The following is a 23,233-nucleotide window of genomic DNA, read 5'->3' as shown; positions in this document are numbered from 1 at the left end:
CAGGGAGGGATTTAGTCGATGTAGTCGTGTCAGTCGTAGGTTTTGCGAGTTCCACTCGGTCACTGTGAGGCTACGTGCCAGGTGTCGAAGCTGCCTTGCAGCGTCAGTCCTCGAAAGCGGAATCGGAACGCTGTGCTCTTCTTGATGAGCTGTGCGAGCAGCGTTATCGGCGGAATCATTGCCACTGATTCCACAGTGGCCAGGTACCCATTGAAAAACGACTTCGTCGCCTTTTTGTTGGACGTCATGGTGAAGTTTCACGACTTCGTATGTCAATTGGTCATGACATCCGTGTAGGAGAACTGACTGCGTGCACTGGAAAGCCGGTTTTGAATCACAGAACACAGCCCATTTTCTGGGTCTTTCCGAATCAATGAATTCCAGTGCTCGACGCAGGGCCGTTAGTTCTGCCGCCGTTGAGGTCGTGACATGCGATGTCTTGAACCGCAGTGTCATTCCTCGCGTTGGTATAACCACGGCACCACCAGAACTGCACGACGTAGTCGATCCGTCGGTATAGATGTGCACGTGGTCGCTGTACCTTTCATGCAGGAGAAGTAAGCTCAGCTGTTTTAGAGCAGGGGCCGGTAGATCTGTCTTCTTCTGTAGTCCAGGAATCATTATCTCAACTTGTGGACGGGTCAAACACCATGGAGGAAACGCTGGCTTGGCCGCAGGTGCGTACCCTGAGGTAAATGACGCACGATGTGTACTGACAATACCGCTAAATGTCTAGCAGGGCTTTGCAGCAGTGAGGCTCGCCAAGTGGTGGGAAGGGGTCCTAGCATAATGCCTGAGATGCATACGCATTGTCTGATCGTGATCGTGATCTGGTCGTGATCGGGTAATCCTGCGCAAGGGCAATGGTTTCAGCCGTTGATGCACTGCGTGGTAAGCCAAGACATATCTTAAGGGCTTGGGCTTGAATACTCTGAATCGTACGCAGGTTAGTCTTGCAGGTGTTGGGTATTGCAGGCAGGCTGTATCGCAGGAATCCAACGAACAACGCCATGTACAACTGTAACATAGCATGTATAGATGCTCCCCAACTTTTTCCTGCAAGGAACCTGAACAGGTGACATATAGCAGTCAGCCGCTTTTTCACGTAATTGACGTGCGGAGTCCAAGACAGGTCTCTGTCAATTACGACTCCCAAGAACCTGTGACTTCTGCTGTATGGTATAAGTTGTCCGTCAATAGATACGCCGTAACCAAACATTGGCTTCCTCGTGAATGCCAACATTGCGCACTTTCCGCATGAAAGTTCAAGTCCTTGTTGACGAAGGTAGCAAGATGCCTTTGTGGCTGCCTTCTGAAGCCGAGCACGAAGCTGAAGTCGTGTCACACCTGATGCCCAAATGCAGATGTCGTCATACGGTGCATAGATGCACCATATGACGACATAGATGCATAGAATGCATAGATGGAAAGTCATACGGTGCTTGGCAGGTTGTAAACTAATCCACTGAGGGTGAGATTGAAAAGAGTCGGGCTAAGCACTCCTCGTTACCGAGGAGTGCTTACTAAGACTCCTCGGCTACCGTAATGCTCGGACGTCGGGCCATTTTCTGTGTGCATGTAGAATGATCTCCTCTGTAAGTAGTTGCACACCCACATATACATCTTACAACCAAGTCCGACGGCTTCTAACGTGCTAAGGATGGCGTCATGGGTGACATTATCATTGCTCCTTTAACGTCTAGAAACAGAGCAGCAGATAGACGCTTACAGGCCTTTAGGTGTTGCACAAATGTTATCAAGTCAACAACGCTGTCTGTTGACGTACGGCCACGTCTGAATCCGGCCATAGCTTGTGGATAGATTTCATAGTACTCTAAGTACCATTCCAGACGTGTTAAAACCATTCGTTCCATTGTTTTTCCGACACAGCTGGCAAGTGCGATCGGATGGTATGAGGAAATGTCCAAAGGCGACTTGCCAGCTTTGAGAAGTGGAATGAGGCGAGTTGACTTCCACTCTTGCGGAACCGTACCCGTCTGCCAGGAGTCGTTGTACAGCAGCAAGAGTGCCTTCCGAGCTTGGCCTCCTAGGTTACACAGGGCACGGTATGTAATGCCGTCAGGTCCTGGCGCTGAAGAACGCCTGCACAAAGCCAGCGCAGCTTCTAGTTCTTCCATAGAAAAAAGGCATTCCATGCGGGGATCGCGTGAGAACGGTGGGTGGTCGAGGGTTCCCGTACCCGTTCCATCGGAATTTGCCTCGCCAGCAATCTTTCTGCAGAAAGATTCAGCGACGTCAATTTCTCTACATTGTAGATAAAGTGCCAACGATTTAAACGGGTGGCGCTGACTAGAGGTTGTGCGAAGGCCACGAACAGTCCTCCATATAAGCGACAAAGGTTTTCGCGGATCCAGGGACTCGCAAAAGGATGCCCATTGTCGCGAAGCCAGCTTGTTCATGTGACGCTGTATTTTCTTTTGTGTTCGTCTAGCCAATCTCAAATCATGATTTGACTTCGTGCGTCTATATCTTCGCTCCGCACAACGGCGAATGGCTCGTAGTTTTGCTAGTTCAATGTCGAAATCGGTGCGGGAAAGCGGATGCGCGGTTGTTTGTATGGCATCCTTTATCGCGCCCTGTAGGTTATAAGAGGTGCCGTCACGACAACAGTCTTCCATTATTATTTTGTATTTAGGCCAATCGGTGCACTGGACGGTTCTGGAAGACTTGGAACTAGTCAAACCTTCGATCTTCAAATAGGTTGAGATGTGGTCGCTACCCCGTGTTTCTAAATCGCAAAACCAGTGCACTCTTCTCGAAAGCGACCGTGACACGAGGGTTAGGTCTAAGCAGCTGCCATACGCTGATCCACGCAGATAAGTAGGGCTACCATCATTTGATAAGCACAATTCCCGTTCAGAGGCAAAGGACACCAACGTTCTGCCTCTAGAGTTCACTTTGGAGCTTCCCCATGGGTAATGGTGGGCGTTAAAGTCACCAGTGAGCACCCATGGCTCTGGAGTAGACGTCAAAATTCCCCGTAGGCGCTCACAATCTAGACGGCTTGCTGGAGATAAATAGGCTCCAAGAATTGTAAACGTGAGCTTTTTCTTCTTCACTGTTAAGCAAACGTGTTGATTTGCTTCATCAGGAGGCACGGCGTGATGTACATAAGTCAAGTCATGGCGTATAAACACAGCAACCTTGCTGCATTCTCCGTGGGTAGAGGACATAAAGCACTCATACCCGGACAGTCGGATGGGAGCTGACAGATGGGGCTCGCAAATCACGATAATGGGAAACTGGTGCGTAAAAACAAACTGTCTAAAGTCGGACATGCGTGACTTAAGCCCTCTGGCGTTCCACTGCAAGACAGATGCATGCTTGACTTCCTCTTGAAACGACGGCATCGCTCGGGCCATGGTTTTACCCTAGAGCCGCAAGCACCGGACTCAAGGTATCCAGCACCTGCAGTGCGCTCTGTGCCGACGGGGTTTTCATGCTGCTCAGTAGAATGCGCATGGCGTCCATAAGTGACTTCAGCATCACTATGACTTGGCGATCCTCAGTCGTCGTCCCATCCGCGGTTCGTGAAGTCATTGTGGGCGGCGCACTTTGGTGTGACCCCGAAGCAGGTTGTGCTCTTGGAAGTGTAGGCCACTCTTCAGGAGGTGAGCGTGTTGCCGCAGTCTTCGTTTTCGCAGTATCTGTTTTTGTGGAAGTCGGCGTTGATACGGTAACCGCTTTGCCGGAAGATGGTGTATATCTTTCAGTAGACGTAACTCTTCGTGCTGCTCTTCGGGGCCGACGTCGTCGTCGCCTGAGAGTAGCGGCAGCCTCTTTGTGTGTCGAATGGTTCCGTACCATACGTTTGAGTACTGCTCGCTCGTTCCTCACCCGCGGGCAATCATTGGATGAGGCCTCATGAGTACCATGGCAGTTAGGGCACTTTAACACAGTTGCGCGGCAGGCATCTGCGGAATGATATTCGGCGCACCGTGGGCACACGAGGTTATTCCTACAGACACCTTTTACGTGTCCCATCTTGCAGCATTTGTAGCATTGCAGGGGCTTCGGTATGTATGGGCGGACTGGATGGCGGACGTGGCCAACTTTGACATGTGAGGGAAGGCTGTCTCCGTCAAACCACAGCTTCAGGCAACGGGTGTTGCCAAGTCTTGTGATGTGCGTGATAAGAGTGCCTTCTGTAGTTGGCTTTATTAATATTGGGAAGTCGTCGGTTGGTATAGAAATATCGACATCATAAATGACGCCGATAGTCCCATTGCAGCCAGGAGGTATCATGGATCGCACCTGTACTTTGTCGATCTCCGTTACGTGCCGCAGACTTTGCAGTGCACTACGGTGTAGAACATCAACTGCAAGGACATTCTTCCGTGCGTTTATTCTCACATCCTTTATCTCATTTGGCGCGACTCCCTCAAGAAAGGCAGAAAGGACTTGCCTGTTTAGGAGTTGCAGATTTGACACTGGGTCCACAGGCATGAAGAGCATAGTGTGCGGCCAGCGCTGTGATGTTGTCTTCACGGTAGAGACACTTGGCGACGATGACCTCCGCAGTAGTCTTCTTTTCGTGGTTCGGCTCATGACAAGCGTGAAATCGTCGTCCGACGAGTCGACGCTGTCCGAGTACAACTCGGTTGTCTCGCTGTCCGTGTCACTCGACGCATTTCCACGTTTCCTGGACGCGACCGCACGTGATGGCTTGGCTCCAGGAAGGTCTTCGAGGGCTTCTTCGTCCATTGCCACAACACGCGAGCGGCAGCTCCCAAAGTTTGGAAAGAAACAAAGCGAGACAAAGGTACAAGCGTTCTATGATAGAAACACTGCGTCGTCGTCCACCAACAGCAACGCTTTGCACACCTCTAGTGTCCTAGAAAATTTTCTTGTCGGCGATCAAGTTACTTTTTGCAAGACTGTAATAAAAAATGCAGCAGAAGGGTGCCATATAAACAGAGTGTCAATCGAAGGGAGAATTTCAATCTGGCAGAACTAATAAGGACGTGTCTGCGTCGGGGAGTGCAAAAGTGTGTCTTCCTCGAGTACGCGGCTTCTTGTCGTATACTGTTTCCGCGCGTGGCGTCAATTTCCGGCTGTCACGCGTCACGTGTTTCCACCCGCTCCACCTCGACACGGAAGTGGTTTGGCACAGCGACTGCTGCCGCCACTTTCGGCGAGGCGACGGAAGCACGACCAGAAACCGCCACAATGAACCACCCATCTTGTGCATTACTTTTTCCCCTTGCAGCTACGGACTAAGTTTCCTAAGTTCAGTTTCCTACTTCAGTCAGTTTGTTCGATGTTTCTTCAGGCGATGCCGGGGAAATAACACGCGGAAATTCGAAAAAAGGAAAATAAGGAACCGGTGTTTATTTCCGGTGGGACCGGCTGTGAGCGTTTGTAATGTCAGCGGTGACAGTTGACGTCGATATTTTTTCCTTGCGCCTTCTACAATATGTTCTGTAGCTATACAATTATCGAAGGCCCCACCGAGATTCTACAGAGAGAATAATCACTGTTTCGCTTTCCAAGGCTAGAAAACATAAACGTTGAGTCATTCGCAGGCCAGAACGTCTCATGAAGCCGTATAAAATTGCAGCACTATTCAAGGCTGATCTTTGCTTACTGACAATCGATGAAATCCTTTCTTCAGTTTTAAACTACCCTTACCAGGAATTGATTTCTTTTACTTAGATGGCTTAGCATTACGACAGGGAATAGAAAATTGTGCGTGAGAGAAGAAAAAATAAACACACGCTGCTAAGGTGTCAGCTGATTGCAAATCAGAGCTACAAATTTGCAATGCCTACATCAACCATAGACTAGCGTAAATCCCATTTTCTCAATTCACTCGTTAAACAATATAGAATGGCTCCGTAAAATGACATGAGATGAAACTGCGAGCACGAATGCGGCATCTGTGTGAATAGCGAAAGACTAGAAGATGCATACACGTTATAGGTTGGCGCACATTGTGAAATTATTCTATAAAATTCATACTTTCTTTTAAACATCGTATGTCCGATAAAGGTACAAGCTATGCAGTGATTAACCTGTCTTGTTCTATTTTCGGAGTTCCGGGCTGGTATGATGCAATAAGCGTCCGCCAGCCTTTTACAGCGTAACCCGTCATGGGCTCACTCTAATAGCCGTTTCGGTTGTCGATGGTGTCCCCCGTCGCCGCCGGAGCCGCCGCTGTCCGTCACAGCTGTCGCCGGGAATGAGAAAAAAAAAATATCCCACTTCACGCTGGGATCCAACCCGGGCCCACTGCGCAGCAGTCAACTACTCTGCCTCTGAACCATGCCAGGTGTTCTTTTTTTCTTTATTACATGGGACAAGAATTTTTCACAAAACATGAAAAATTCTTACAGATATTCAAGGTCACTAAAACGCATTAAAAAGTCAGGCAAGCACACCCAAGCGTCTAGTAAAGGCATCCAGCCTGGCGCTGTTTCTTGTGCAACGTATGCACTACGAACATAAGCAATGGATTACCGAAAAAACAACCGAGTGCTACGTGGTGGCTGAGCGTGTCCGGACTTTCTACTGCGCCAAAGGCCATGTAGGCCAAGTAACGTCAACGTGTCACACTGTGGGTCACCGGGATCTTTAAAGGTATCAAACGAATTGTGTATGGTGTGATATCTAAATATTTAAGTGTTCTTTGGAGAATGACCCAGAAGCACACGGCATCCCTACAATCCACAAAAAGTTATCAATCATTTGAGCATGTTTAGACAACCGGGAGTTTTCGGACCACCGCACGAATCTTTTTTTTCCGACCACCTTTTAATAGGAAGAGTTGCCGAATGCAACTTAAAAAGAAGGTTTCGATCCCTGGATGAATAATCATTCGACCGACACTCTTAAGTGCATCTAGGTATTACCATTCGAAATAAGGCACATGCTAGTGGGCAAAGGAACACAATGTGTCTATGAGTGTAGCATAAATTTTGCAGCGGGAGCTGGTGAAAATATAATCCATACTAAAGCCTTTAGAAAGTGAATGCCTTCAGCGTTCTCCTTCATGAAGCCCCAAGGAGCTGTTTGTGCATCTCTGACATATCACAACTATTTCTGGAAGGTAATTGATCAATAGCAGTAACATCTCTTTTACAAATGAACTGTTTACATCATGAAAAAAGATTAACTTGGAGACAAGTTGCCCCACTCTCAAGAGGAAAAAAAAAACAGGTTATCTCGTCACATGGTCCCATCACGTGAGTTCCATACATAGGTAACAAACACATGATGCAGAGCTTGCAACCTAAGCCTCAAGCAGAGCATTCAGTATAATTCACATTGCCGTTGCATATTAATAAACAAGCTTGCACTACATGTAGACGTTTACACGTAGCGGTGCAATGCAGATAGAGAAGCTTTGAGCAGGAAAAGGAATATTAAGGAGATGCATACAAAAATGCTACAACTAAAAACACGTAAAGCATACCCAAATAAATGACGCAGGCTAGGTAACTGTTTGTCACCACCCCCATCTCAAAGGGGATGACAACAAACCATAATCATGATCATCATTAGCATCATATTGTGTGACTTCGCACAACTTTACGCGCGCTCCGCGTGGCGTTGCGACGTGCAAATTTTGCTTTGCAGTTCGGTTGTATTCCACCAAGTGTCCCGGCGTCTAGCAGTTACATGTGGCATTTGCATGTTGCATTAGCTGGGCCTGAACAACTCAAGCAGGCTAGGTGACTGTCACCGTCTCGTTTCAAAGGAGATGCAAATAAATTGTAATTACCATCAGCAGCCGCAGTATCGTGTCGCGCGACGGTCAAGGGACGTGACATTTGCGCCGCGTATTCTCGATACCTGTGCTTACTCTTCGGTGCACGTTATGGCGCCTCCACGAAAGGTACGGACTCTCTAGTGCGTCCTGCCGATAATGGAGCTCCTATGGAGGCGCTGCTCCAGCTTTCGATCTGACTGTGCTCCGTGTGCCGTGCAGGCCTGCGACTTCTTTGCCTTTTTGCGCTTCGTCACTGGGTCGAGTGGTGCACCGAATGTGTTACTGCCAGCACCGGTAAATCGTAACCAACGAATTATAAGGATAGAAAAGAATCGAGTGATTCTTTTCGAGTGATTCTTTCGAAAGTGTAGTGATAGGAATCACTACAGCATATTCGGCCCTGATTGTGTTATTCGAAAAACAACACTAATGTGCAGGAATCAGTTCACGTACAAGGCCAGCTAAGTATTGCCGAACTGCGTATTGTGGCACACAACACTCCTCCAACACACGGAGAAGCGGACGAGTGCTGAGAGCTTGGCATCAGCTCTATTTTAAGAAATAAACTCTTGTCTTTTCAATAGTTTATCTCCTTCTCCCACTGCAGGGTGGCAAACCGGACTTGCCACTCGTTAACCTGCCTGTCTTTTCTTGCTTCACTCTCTCTTTCTGTCAGCATTCAGCTGTACGTGTACTTAGTTCAGGTGTAGCAAACGCGTGTTGCTTAAAGGAGTCTTGAACGACGTCCCCTCGTGATTGGTGAAAAAACACAGTTTGCGCACAGCGTACGGTGTTTTGAACGTATTAGCGAAATTTTGCAGTCTTGCGCGGCTCGTGGAGCGGGTAAGCGGAGCGGTGAAGTTACCGTTTTCCAACCACTCTGTTTTTGATGAAAACTTCCGTTCCTCACCTTTTAAGGGATATTACATTTCGTCATATAAGAGACTCCCATATGCGGCTGCTATTGGCCAATGGCTGACATCGATAAAGAAGCGTATTTTAATCAGGGCGCTTCTTCCTACTGTTACAGCGTATATTTATTGGAGCAATTTCTCAAACGGGCTGAAGTGCGCGAAATTTTCGCAAGGAATTACGTAGTTCCGGAAGTGCAACTGTCATACTTTCAAAGACTATCATCTGCCAACGCTCGGTCGTGCCCGCCCGCGTAGGAATGAAATTTTGGCCGCGGCTCTTATCAGTGTTGTAGCCGTTGGGTCTCGCTAGTCGCTAATAATTTCTAACACTCAAATTGCCTCGAACCACGCGAAGCCTCAGGTCAGACCAGACGTACGCTTGCCAGCGCGGGCTCACTCCTTGCCGCTCTTGGCCAGATGACTTGGCAGCGTTCGCTTCGTATTTAGCTATTGTGCAACGCGATCAATTTGGATATGCTTACTATTTGTTGGTCAATCTAGTGCAGGGTGAAGCCGGTGCACGCCACATAACATAGCCAGTCTGGAGTACCTGAACGCGAGCGCGCACTCCAGCCCCGTGCTGCACATATTGAGCAACTACAGTTGCATGTATTGCACGCAACCGCGTCTATAGCGTAGCGTAGGTACCATGACCGCCGCGGGGTGCTGCGACCAGCGCGCTCATTGAGGACAACATCGTGCCCTGATTGGTATCTGTGGGTGACGTCGCTGCAGACCCTAGCACCAATATATGACAACAGGTCATCCACTTCACGAGTGGCACACCCTAGAGGTGTGTCGTCGTCATGGTCAAATCTTGTTAGGTTAAGAATACTCTGAACGCGAGTCCGGAGTGAAGCATCCATCGCTTAGCCGATGTGCACGCTGCCGACGTACTCGCACGAGCAAACGTGAAGACGAAGTTTGTTCTACCCTTGGAGGTCGTGTGATTGTCGTAGATGTAAGTGCGAAAGAAAACGTGCTACTCATGTCCGTCCGTGCGAGAATAGCCGCGCCTAGCCATCTAGTAAAATGTACCACAGCAACGAGATGATACGCCGTGGACTTTGGAAATATTACGATGAGGGATAATCTCTTGGTTTGGCGCATCGTGAGCGCCAAAATCAGAAGTAGTGCCGCCAGCGTGAATATCCAAAATCAAATTTTAACGGCACGCCAAAGTGATGTTCAGTAGGCGAAACATTGTGGACACCGCCCTGCTTCGCCGTCGCTTTTGCAATGCAAGGCATTGAAGAAGGACCAGGAACACTTCGAAGGGGATCACAGGTGGTCTTCGATTACCAATAATTCTGCTTCTACTGAGACACACTGAAGTACTTTGCGCGGCAATGTATATGTGAAATACTCTGTTTTAACGTCAAGCGCATTCCGGGATTTCGATAAAAAGTGGTTCAGGAGAACTTTAAGGAAAGGATAGAATCTAATGACCAGTCAGCCAAACATTGAATGTTTCCGGCCAGTAGAAGCTTATTAGTATTTAGGAGGACACATATCTATATAAAACACCCTTTTTCAGCTTGTGCTAAATTTCACACGGCCAGTAAGTCAAGCCTATGAAAATCTATCCGCGTGTCTTGTAAGGCCACGTGGCCGGCACAACAAAAACAAGCACTTAACATGTCTGAGCCCTAGGTCGCCACTGTCATCGACTTCTATATCGACTACTTCCGAAACATATTACTCCCCGGTTACACAGCCATGGCCTAACATTAGCCAGCCATCAACTTTATTTTACCTATTACTCCACAGTTACACAGCCATGGCCTAACATTAGCCACGGCATAACATTAGCCAGCCATAAACGTTATTTTACCTATTATTTGACAAAGCGTTTTAACAGCATGACCGAGGTCGTATATTATCGGCTCCCTTAAAGTAAAATATATTCCCAATGAAATACGACAACATGGTTTAAAAAATTCACCAAGAGATGAAATGGAGTGCTCCTTTATTTTGTTTACATATTTATTTCCTTGCGACCCAATGCTTCTTCTTTAGGCGACCGACTTAGTTAAATAACAAGTAAGCCGTCTGAGCTCTGCGTTCTAATAGTCGATGTTGAAAATGTAGTCGTGAAAAAACGGAGAAAGATCTCATTTGACAAGCGGGGCCTAACGCGTACCAAAGCTCGCACGAACGACCTGTCGTGCCGGCGATATATCGATGTGGCGAGGCATAATGAACGAATTCTCGGAATCATCGCTTTCTGTCGTTTCGCTTTCAAGGTTCACCGGTACATCGTTTTCTTTGATTCCCGCCTACGGCTGGGGGGAGGAGGGGGGCGGTGGCCGTTGCATATCTGGGCCCCGTATTTCGGTCCATCTCATTACTCGCTTCCGTTATTCGTCATGCATGCGTGCCGTGGGCCGGACTACAATTTTTCTTCGCCTCCTCACCCCGAGGAAACGGAGAAGCCCGAGACAGAACGAGCAGGTCCATCCGGGCCCGTGATCTCATGGAAAATTCATGGCCGGTCATCGAATTATTCGCGCAATGCGGTGACTGTCGATGTGCGCGTCCGAAGAAGTCAGGCTCCGAAGAAGTGCGGAGGTGCGAGTGGTCCAGGAGCGGGATTGCACGTACCCGCGATTGGTGCGTGACCGCTTGCGTGAATTTGTCAACTACGCCGCGCTCGCAGCAGCCGAATCGTCTTTCGAGAACCGGGGATCGCACGGCAGCCGTAGCGAGCATCTTGGTACGGACTGGTAATAATTCCACGTGTACTCGTTCGGCCTCATCCGCGCTAATCATGTCACGTTATGTGCCTGATTTCTACAACAGAGGTAACTTTCTTGTCGATCTAGAATCTAATGACGCACAAACAACGTTGGTAAACGAATTGTCTAGGGCCTATTCCCTTTTATTTACCACCATCCCGGAGCGCCAAATTTCGCCATTGCAGTGTGAATGTTGTAGGAAGAGGGGAGGGGGGATGAAACCGTGAGGACAGATGAATTGAAGGTATACATAAATAACAAATGAAAAAAAAGACTATATATACGCATTCCACAAACATAACGACAAAGAATAACTTTTCCACTAGCATTCGCACAATAAGAAAGCAACAAAAAGCTGTTGATATATAAGCATCAACTTATCTGGACAACCACTTCCACAACATCTTCCGTTCATGGGGAAAACGAACATTTTGAAACAGTGGGAAGTGCGGTTAATTTCTGCAACAAAAAATTCCGATTCATTTCTGCTACACTTCAGCTGCAAATTCACTGGACGGGCACCTTCCGTGAAGCACTGTGCACATGGAAAGTACTCGGATAACATTGCGTGCATGCAATTGGTGCGCATTCTCCACTGGACAAAAAATTATGGCATGATAGCACAAGTGTTCCGCAATCCAATGCATCTTCCATAACATATACGATCAATTTCTTACGACATCGGAACAAGGAGTGTGTCTTGGAAGAACTGAAGCTAATCGCCTTGCTTCAATTTTTGTGTGTTTGTGCACGGTGTCTGTGTTATCTCTATTTTACTGCAAAGGAATTCAAAAGCAATGCACTTAGCGCTTTGCAGCCGTACGTTGGCTGATCACTGTAACGGTGCGCAGAATCTCGGAGGAAGTTTTCAGCCCATAATTTTTTTAGGAATAGGTGACACGATATGCCGCAATCCCAACAGTGTTTCCGCATCTCTGCAATTTCAGGCACCGTGAATTCATGTTGAAATCTTAATTATTCAGCTATTTTAAAATGAGCTGGGCACGCAATGTAATGAGTGTCGAAGGGAGGGTCAGAAGGCGCTAGCAAGTGTGACGTGACGGAACACGCTTGCAGAAGCCAGTAAGTGGTGGCACGAATTTCTACGTTACGCCGCTAAGGACGCCGAGACCTTATTCTGGAACCCATTGCAGTACAGCGCGTGGAAATTTGCAGCGGTCGTTTTGTTTCAATACGACTTGAGTCTGTCAGAACAGGCAGCTTTTGCCTCAACTCTAGCAGCATGCTCTTGAATCTCAATTTAAAACTTTACAGTGTTCTCACCTAGTTCCTGCATATTTCAGTGGAGAGTATAGCCGGCAAATTGGTATTTAGCGTTAGCACTGCATATTACAAGTCAATGAAGTGCTAGCAAAACCTTATGCTCTTGCCTCTCGCGTGTAATATCTCTGCAGCACTTTGACAGTATAACAAATCCCTGTTTGGCTTTTCGGTGAGGTAAAGAAGTGCTGAGGACGACATTCGATTTATTATATTATTGACAACCTGACTTCCAAAAAGATATATTGTCAAATTTTCAGATTTTTGGAGCTTCAGAACAGAAGCTTAGTCAGATTGAGGAGGATCTAGTAGCCCGGTGCAGCGCATTTGAAGCCATTCCGTCCCTCCCCGTAAATAATATTTTATTTTTTGTTCATCTGCTTTGTTACACTGTACATTGTGTAAATAAAATTACATGTAAGCACGAAGCCCCGTTTAATGGAAAGGGTGCAACAGCGGCTTATCAAATGAGTTGTCCATGAATCATCGTTCATGCTATTCAGATTGCCAGTTCTGAAATTCCCACCAACAGGATTACCCCTCTGTGCAGGTGCAGGGAGTCGAGCCCTGAGATAAGTTGTGGATAACCATTTTCCAGAGCGTTCACATCAGAAATGGCAAGAGCGTAAGCCAGACTACTTTTTCCGTGTATGGCTTCGTTACTGCGGCAAATAATCTTGCCGTTTCATCACGGCAAAATTAGTGGAAGGATGGCTTTTCCCAGCAAACTTCGACCCGCAGTGCTCAAATGGCGTCATATTTTTGTTTCACTGGTCAGTTATACATATGAAAATTATTGATAGTTATGAGCGCTTTTGGGCACAGTTATAAATGTATCAGAAAACTGGTATTCCTTGTGATGAAGGTGCCTATAAACTTTACAGATTGAAAGTTGTAGCCAAAGCACCAAGCAAAGCAAAATCGGATCCGCATAAAAAAAAGAGAAAAGATCAGTAATACGCGCAGTCTGTCTAGTCGCTTCATGCGGGCTATAAAGAACACGTAGCGTATACCTTGACAAGGAAAAAGTATATGATAAAAAGACAAGGTGATAGACGTCGAACCGCTAAGTTTATGCTACGCGTGCCACGTTTGATTCTTAAGCATTCATCATTGGTTCTATTTATATAGTAGAGGGGAACAATTTTTTTTCCTTCTTTTTTAATTAGCTCGGCAGTATAATCTTCATCCATCATTATTAAGCCACACCCTCCTTCTTTTATTACTTATGCTTAGTACTCAGTGGACAACACAGCAGGCGTCAGTAATTCATATTCTAGCTGAGCACGCTCTTTCGTGATTCCTCTCAAAGTTTAATTATTCTTCCTTATGCGGAAGCGTAGGACGTGGCAGGATTATATGATATACTGTACAGGTGAACACCACACGAGGGGTGAGCATCGATTCCCATTTTTTTCCTTCAAGCCTAGGGCTATGTAACTTCGCACATTATCCTTTGTTCATAGTCAGCAGCTGCCGTTCAGTATAAGAAGCCACACAAGAAAAAATAACGTTGCCTTTTTTTTACAATTGCTTCTCAATCCTTTCTTTGTGCTCATGGGCCTTCCCTGTTCCGTGGACGTTTTTCCAGCGTGATTTATTTTCGCTATCATTACGTATTATGGTGCTAGGTGAGGCATCGAAGGTTATTGACCTGAGCGTTCCTCTGCACAGGAAGAATTTCTTACGTTTCTTCCACTACCCTAAGTACACGCCAACGTCATTTCTCTTAAAGCTACATTTCACTCTCCGTGAACACCACAGTATAAAGTTCACCAACAGCTACTACGACATTCTTTCTTTAAATTGAATTGCCCTGTTCTCTGGGTGGGGTCGCTTTTCCAACAGGCTCTATAGGGACGTTCTTTGTAATCAGCCTTAAGTTACTACGAGCCTGGCAGACTAAAGAGATAAAACAAAAAGCGCACGGGCAAAAAAAGAAGAAGAAAGAAAAAAAAAACAAGCACGCAGCAGGATTTGAACTTCCGCTATTCCCCGAGGAAACGCTCCGCCGACTGCCGGCGCTTCAATCCGAGCGGGAAAAAATTAAACTCGACTTGCCAAAGAAGGAGCAGCCCACCCTACATGACCTGTCCCACGAGGCCAAGTTGCACGAACTTGTGTGTGTAGTGTCTAAATTGGGTAAAACACAACTACACATACTTGCTTACCCAAAGAACTTCCTTTTAAAGGCTTATTTGCCACGAGGCGCACGATTCAAAGCTGTGCCGCGACATAATCGAGAGATCGAGTCCGCTTGCTTTGCCTACTGCTTCGTAACTGGGGTTGTAAGAAATCTTGTATAACTGTCTTCGCTCGGTATGCCCGACTTGAGCGCGTGCTTTTTATTGCTGCGGCAGAATGTATCGATCGAAAGCTTACTTTGATAATTTCGCATTAGAAGTCGAGCAAGCCATATTTTATGCGAGCTAGCGTGAGCTATCTTACGCTAGCACGCATAAAATCGACCATTTCATTGCACAATTTCGTACTTAACATAAGTAATGACTCAAGGGACAGTAATTTAAACTCTAGAAGGAGCCAAGGGAAATGCGAAATTATAACTTCCGAAGCATAAGAAGCCTTGTATAAATATAACGGTAAACCAGATATATTCGATGCCACACGGTCGTAGTCACTGGCCCGTGCAATAACATTTACCCGGTTTGCTTTCTTCGTCTCTTTTTTTTTTGTTCTTTCATCAAGCGAACCTTCCTCCTTCGCCAAATCGCCGAGGCAGGGAATGCCGTCGAAAAGAGACAGAAACATTGCAAGGCATCGAGCGCGCCGATCGAGAAAAACCGCATGTACTCAAACGAACGCTATTGGAGAGTGACTTATTCGCATTCCCAGCACGACTCATTTATCTACATTTCCCGTCGTTTCCTGGTCGTCTCCCTGTTTCGGCGGCCGCCGCGGTTCAAACCATGAGAGCGGGAATATGGCCGTGAGCCCGGCCGGCTTCGGCAGTATCCAAATTGTGCCCTCTAGGGAGCAGGACTCGCGAATTGCGGAAAGAAGAGAAGCGATGAAGACGATGATGACGACCATGATTACGGCGGTTCGTGCGCCGATCTGGGGAAAAAGGGCGGAAGTCGTGAAACTTAAATGAAGCGAGGCCCGCCCGAAGCAGTTTTCGTTTATGTTCCGGCCCCGCTCTGTCGTTTAGGCACAGCATTTTCGCCACTAAAAGCTTGGATCATGCAACCGAGCTCGTTCTTTTTTCGTCACTTGTTTCTCTTTTTTCGTTTGATCTATTAGAAGCGAACCTTCAGGGAAGCTTTGTGTCATAAGCAATAAATTGGTCTGCTCAAACGCTTCGATAAGCTAGCGAGGACTTGTCTTCGGATCCTATTTTTTCCGTGCTCATTCGAGCGTTCCCATGCTTTTGCACGAGCTCGATGGAGTGGAGTCTGTGTTACACTAGGCGAAAGAATGCGCTCCCGCCTCGCGTGCGGCGCTGCATCAACAGCACGAGCACCCTGAGTCTGAGTCGCCCATTACTGATATTTTGGTGGTTACAAGAGAGACGTGACGACAGGATGCCAAAGAGAGATACTGGAGCATTGTGCGTCGTCTGAGCGAGTAATCTACAAAAAAAAAAACTATTCGCAAGTCATGTCGCTATTTTCCTGCACAATTTCGCATAAATATCAGGTTCAGATAATACTATACGAGCTGGCGTTGCGGGAAAAGATATTCATTTCTTTATATTTACTTTTAGATGCTTATTGGGTTATGTAGATCGACTTTCGCCGTACAATTGGTCGATATACTTCACTTGCATGGCTCCGACGTAATGATGCTTAGTTAACCTTCCTTTTTTACGAAATATAACAGACACAAAAGTGTTGCCTTGTATAAATTTAGCATACGGCCTCTGTTTCCACGGCCCGTCTCTGCAAAAGCATTCGATAGGTTTTGCCCGACATTCCAGGCTCTGTTAACGACGCATGTAAGTAAAACTGATTTTTTCAGATCTTCTCGGTGTATTTCGTGCTTTGGATGCTGTTTCGCAGTCCAATGACTGAAAGAAATAGCAGACTGTTTTGTTACTTCATAGTTTATTATTGTTTTATATTATTATTATTATTATTATTATTATTATTATTATTATTATTATTATTATTATTATTATTATTATTGCAGGGTAACATTTTGTAGGCTAGTGTGATTCTTCACAATCGTGATTATAATTAGAACAGCTGCCAGTTGGGCGCGTTGGTAAACGTTCATGATGGAAAAAGCGCTAATAGCAGTGCTACTAAAAAATGCGACTGAAAGTGCTTCTAAAAACGGAGACATCGCAAGAACACAGCACAAAGCGCTACTCACAAATGGAAAAAAATATTGTTTAGGAAAGCTGTTTCTATATACAGAATGGATGTACGTCAATACGAAGCCACTATCACTGGAAACCAGATTTCAACGCGTGATATCAAGACCAAACACGAGTGCCTTCAATCACAACCAACGGACGCGTACAGCCCCTTTAGCTCCATCATGAACGTGAGTACACCACTGCAAGTACAAAGAGATATGATGTTCGAATCTTTAGGAAGCGAAGTTGTTCAAACAGAAAACGCATACCTTTTGAATAACTGCAGCCTACCGGAGCACTTTTTTTTATATTTCGCTCAAAAATATTTTATTTGAGAAAGTTCGCGCTTCAACTCGATACGAGGGTCACAAAGCTGCACTAAAGTTCATCTCATCAACGAGGCTAGGCTCTCGTCGGCGGTGTTCTTACTCTGCGAGTGACGTCATTTGTTGTGATGTGTATGTCTTTTAACCTTCATTTTCTTTAATCTCGTTTCTCTTGTTGGTTTCGTTTAGTTCTCGTTTTCGTTCTTCGAACCCCCGCTATTATGCGAATCCGTCCGTAATTCTTAATGAAGAGCCCGAAAGGTGAACAAGGGCATAAAAAAAAAAAAGGCGAAGGCAAGCACGTTTTATTTCCTGTAGTCCTGCTTTTCCACTGCTCGCTTAATGAGGTTGATTACCAATTTTCCCAGTCATCAACCCTGCTAAATTAGACCGTACGCAGGAAAAGGGCGGATCCGGTGTCAACTCTAGAGGGAGGTCTCATCATCATAGCATGCAGAGTACGGGTACGGAAGGGAAGTCTTACCTTGGATCTGCCAGTGACACTATATCAAACCCATTTATAACTCGACAGCTGGCACTGCCATTGAAGGCAATACCACTGTCAATGAAGGTCACAGCGGTATTCGCGGTAACAAAAAGGCCCCTGTGGCGGTTCGAGCTCCAGTTCACCTGCGCTTCGCCTAACAGTTTCCTGCAGTTCGGCGCACCCTCATGCATTATAGGAGGCCCAATTTCCCTTGCTTCCATTGACTTCACCCCTCCCTCAACAAATAAAGACACAAACTTGGCCAATTGGAACCCATGAACCTCCAACTACGGCCACTTGACCTACTTTGACATATTTATAGAGCTGAAAAAATGAAATAAGAACGGAAACCCACACATAAAGAAAAGGCAAGACCGGCGCTGGTCAGCGCCCATGCTGTCTTTTTTTAAACTTGTGTGTGTCCGTTTTCTGAACGAAGTACAATGTCAAAATACTCGCACCAACTACCCCTCCTTTAAACCTAAGCCACGTGGTCTACTCCGCGTCGGAAAATTTTTATTTAGGCTTTCGTATGTCCTCTACCCCCTCCCCTCCCCACCCCGCGGACGTGCCGAAAGAGTGGCGCACCTAGGCGAGGCGTCTGTCCAAGCTAACTCTGTGAGATGTGCAAGCCGAACGCAGCACACATACCACCCCGACCACGAAATACCCGATAAGAAGCCACGGCCCTAACCGCAGGCCACCTATAAGACCCATGTGGCCACCATAAGACCATGTGGCCTAACACCTGAGGCGGCACGGTCAGGCCCATCAAAGTTCGCGGAGGAAGCACTTCCGCCAGGTAGAGTTGCCGAGAAGAGGATCCGACCAGTTGACGGCCTAGAGGAGCCTGGCGTGGCGTCAGCGCATCTCCTTACTTTTGCGAGGAAATCCGGGCTGTTAGACCGGTCGTAGATGCTCCTCTTCTCTTTCGTCGAAGACAACGTCTTTCTTTACTTTATTCTCCTGATATCCGAAAATGCCATCCTTTTCACATAAAGCATTTTTGAAGGACGAAAGAGGGAGAGAAGTGAGGGAAAGACGGGCGTGTAGCTAGCGTTGATACTGGCTGGCTACGCTGTGCAGGGGTAAAGTATGAAAAGAGCTAAAGGCGACAGAACACAAAAATAAATAAACAAATTATCTATCTATCTATCTATCTATCTATCTATCTATCTATCTATCTATCTATCTATCTATCTATCTATCTATCTATCTATCTATCTATCTATATATATATATATATATATATATATATATATATATCACAGCCGTAGGCTCTGGAAAATTATAGTACATATGTTAATCCACTTGATATATTTCCGACGAAGGTAAAAGGCACACACGGCACAATCTTTATAATGCTAGAGGATAAAATCATCTTGGTCATCTTTTATATCAGGGATATTTCCCTCAGTCGCTGACCAGTAATAACAGTTGGAGCGGAGGAAATGCGTTCTTGAGTGACTTTCCAAGAAAAAAACCCAGGCTACGCTCGCGTTATTAATGTGCTCTTTAGATTAACCTTCGATAGGCTGGCCCCGGTACTGAACAAAGCAGTGCGTTTAATGTGCTAGACTATTTAAGCTTTACTAGAGAACGACATTCGAACGGCCTCAGAGCCCTTACGCCCTTGTGTGGATTGAAAGCTTCATAATTAAAGCCATGTAAAGAGGACAATGAAAACCGTCTACACTGATTTGCTGCTTATATATGCAAATTTCGAAGCGAAAGCTCAAACCAGAAAACAAAGGTGCAACTTTCTAGTTCTAGCAAGATGTCGTTAACCACCAATGCTTTAATGAGCGAAGTCACCCAAACCGCCACGACGATCTGCATTAGGTTAACGACAGCGCTTGGTTAGCTGGTGAATTTTCTGCGTTTCGTTCAACTTCCCTATCGAGTTTCGTCACTATATAATTACTACAGTAATTACTGCTGAAGACAACTTGTTCGCCTGGCATTAGCGTAGATAAACATAAAAAAGTATCGGTGTCTAGTTTTACTAAAAGGATTAAACACCAGTATTTTGAGAAACTAATATGTCCGAATAAAAATATCTGGACGTTTTTGGGGATTCGATATGCGCTAATGCATTTCCTTTAATGATTACTTTTTTTATTTTTTGTTAGACGAATGACACTATGACCTCGGTATCACGAAGAGGGAAGTGGGGGGGGGGGATACAAAGGAAAACAAAAACAGCAGAATAACCTTTAAGCACATTTTTTCCAGTGAACATTCCGGATGAAAGTGCAACATAAGCTAAGGTACACGAAAAATGAAGGTATAACGTGATTGCCATCCATACTAATGCTAGTGTAGAATGACCGCACTTAAAAGACAGAATTACCCCTTCGTCAAGTTGTCCGGCTTCGAAGGCCTCCTAAATTGTCATCTTCGTTTGTAAAAACGTTTAAGCCTCTAATAAAACAATAGGCACTGGTCTGTCTGCAGAATGGTTCATCGTCCTCTCTGTACTAATAGGAAAAACGGCAATGTTTCAAGATCACGTCGAAAATGAAGCCACCCGTTTAGTTCATTGTTGTGCACTTCAATACACGCCAGAAATGCGACACATCATGATAGCATAACTCAAAGCGCTACTGAAAGACGAGAAGGATTTTCTGGCAGTGAAAACTGTATTCAGTTTCCTCGAAATGTCCTCAGAATTCACAGACCTTGCGCCAGCGTTCTTCCCTTCCTATGCTTGCAACCTTGCCGACCATTTATACTTTCTTTCTTTTTTTTCAATTTTTGGTAGAACGTTTGGACTGCGCTGGTCAAGCGGTCAAGTTCAGTGCCGTTCGGCATTGTACTATTCTTGAGCCACTGGCACCATTCGGTAGCTTCCACAAAGGAGTCAATCGCAATGAGGAAACTTGATTCGGATAAGGCTCGATCACGATGAAAAGTGTCCGTGTGACACCGTTACGAATCGACTGACATAATACAAGAACGATTCAAAACAATGCGTTAAAACATCGTCGAAACATTGCTAAATTTTCTTTTTATTTGGTACACCCTTCCCCATCAAAAAAAAAAAAAGAAAACGTGAAACAGAAATACTGCCTGTGGACATGGACTTTTCCGAGACGTGGATCCTGCCACACGGCAACACAATCTGTCAGTTCTGCTTTTCTTCGAAATTTCGCTGCGCGGAAATCATCTGGTCGCATCTGTGTGTTTAGCACTTGCGCTCAAGACAGACCTTGAGAATTTAATTTATTAAAAAAACGAAAACAAATTCGCATTGAGCAATAGCACTAGGACTGTAACGTGACAAGCGAAGTGTTTTGCCCAGAGACCGTGCGAGTGGTGTTGTGCTCTTGAAATTTTATACTGACCCGCTCAACTGAAATATAGCCGAGTTGCAACAAAAGGACACAACTCGGCTTCTACTGCTCCTGCGTCTAGCGACGTGAATATCGTATCCGCTGTTAAACACGAATTCTTTATAGCAGCGATAACGCTCGTTTTATATATATATATATATATATATATATATATATATATATATATATATATATATGATTGCACACTTTCTCGTTTATCCTCCGGCATGTGGCCAGCTGTTAAACTGAACCGCGTACTGCGCGATAGAGCAGTCATTGCGCCGCAAAAGAGCTGCATGACGACACAGGACCTGTAATAAAATGTGGCAACACGTGGAGCCATGGTGGTCACTTTTATACACGACAGCATAAAAGTTATGCGCATTCTGAGAAATTTCGCAGCGAAGGCAGCGCTGTAACGAGACTTTGAGGTGATATCTGAAAACGAAACAATCAAGATCCCACTGCAAGGTGTTTCTGTCGGGTCGCAAAAGTGTTGCGCAACTTCGTCTGCACGCACGCAAGGTGGCTGCTTTCACCACTCCAGTTATTCTCGAAACCGCGGCAGTAAACGCTATACCGCACAATTAATCATCAGGCCAACCTGTAGACGCAGGTTACGAGCGAGTGTTCGAGGCAACGGGTGTCTATCTTTTTTTTTTTTTTGCAGCTGGTTGGTTCATCTTTAGAGTAAAAAACAGGAACAACGCAACACAGGTCGAGCACAAGACAGAGCGCTGTCCTTTCTTTTTTGCTGTTCTTCAACAGTTTTCTTTGAGTATGCCATAGGATATTGTCGAGTTCTCTCGTATTTCCCTTTCCATTATCCTGTGAATGAGCCACGTAGCGCACATGACAGTTCTGGCTTCATTGCACCGAGCCCTACGATGAGTCGTAAGAACAAGAAAAAAGTTACTCAGAAGGCTCTATGGGAGCAGTACGAGCAACTGAAAGACAAGAGGATATAGCAACTCACCTATGTGAACAGTTGGCAATTCTCCTGCGCGGACGAAAGTCACACAGGCTAGCAAAAGGGCTAGGGAGCCGGTGGCCGTGGGAATCCGTTGGGAAGGCATCCTCATGACACACCCAGCAAGCGCTGCATCACACTTCGACACACGCTGTGGAGCGGACAATGGAACTCCCGATTCGCTATTCCAGCGCACGCGATTGGCGAAGCCGACTGACGAGCACTGAACATCGGAGCTCCTTTCGAGCGTTATCCGTCGACACAGTCACATCCCGAGTGCGAAGGAGCAGGTTTGTTTCCTCGAGATCGAATGGGGTCATTTCGTGCGCGAGAGCAACAATTCCTCTTCGTCAACGAGTACACATTGCGATACGAGAAAAAAGCTGGCACACAGTGAAGTCGATCACATGTTACCGGAGAGGTGACAGCCCATTTGGACGCGTTGCGAGTGATCACCCACAGGTTTCTCGCCGTCAGTCACAGCTGAGAAAAAACAAGCGTCGGTGAGAACCTGAAAATTAACGGCGACGACTCACGCACGCGGAAGAGCACCGACTGTTCACGGGTCGGGCGAATTTCGGCGGACTTGCGACGAGGTGCCAGCAGCGATTCGCGTCGAGAGCGAATTCGACGCGCCCTTCGAAAGCGGTGCGACCTCTTGAGCGGCGAGAGAAAGCGATGACAGCATTTCTTGCGCGGACACACGGTGCAGGCGACGTCCGCGCGCGAGTACGAAGAGACGGGGCGAGCGAGACGAGAAGCACTGCTGAGCGAAGCAATAATGCGTCGAGTGAAACGCGAGCACCCGGCCTTCTATTTCTGTGTTTGCTTTTTTGTTCGCCGACGAGGCGTGCGCAGCGCTGTGCGCGACTCGCAAGACAACTGGTCGCCGCGTCTCGGTGTTTCGCCGAAACGCTGCCCGAAAAGCTCGGCGCGAGAGCGGGAGGGAAGGGTGCGGACCCGGGGCGCGGACGCTGGCTCCGGCTGGCGGCAGAAAGGAGCAGCGCCTCGAACCAGACGAATCCGGCACTTGGATTGGGGCACTGAGCCCGGCGTTGAAGACGCGGCTGATCGCGGGTAATTAAATTTGCAGGTACTACCTGCCAAAACTTTGATCAGATTATGAGGC

The 23,233-nt window shown here is 46.5% G+C and overlaps 1 protein-coding gene across 2 annotated transcripts in view; it reads right to left on the bottom strand.

Annotated features, from left to right (window-relative positions):
- LOC135899727 (glutamate receptor ionotropic, kainate 2-like) overlaps positions 1-22,962 on the bottom strand; it is a 244,053-nt gene extending 221,091 nt beyond the window's left edge. The window contains exon 1 of one of the 2 annotated variants that reach the window (XM_070538452.1): positions 22,111-22,962. Coding sequence is in view for 1 of the 2 variants with exons in the window: in XM_065429051.2 (XP_065285123.1) it covers positions 22,111-22,216 (106 nt within the window). In the remaining variant the exon portion in view is untranslated. The remainder of the gene's footprint in view (positions 1-22,110) is intronic. The other variant, XM_065429051.2, reaches the window with a different exon arrangement.
- Positions 22,963-23,233: the final 271 nt, after the last annotated feature.

Source organism: Dermacentor albipictus, chromosome 5 (assembly GCF_038994185.2).
Source record: "Dermacentor albipictus isolate Rhodes 1998 colony chromosome 5, USDA_Dalb.pri_finalv2, whole genome shotgun sequence".
In the NCBI taxonomy this organism is placed as follows: Eukaryota; Metazoa; Arthropoda; class Arachnida; order Ixodida; family Ixodidae; genus Dermacentor; species Dermacentor albipictus.
This window is presented reverse-complemented; position numbering and strand designations above follow the sequence as displayed.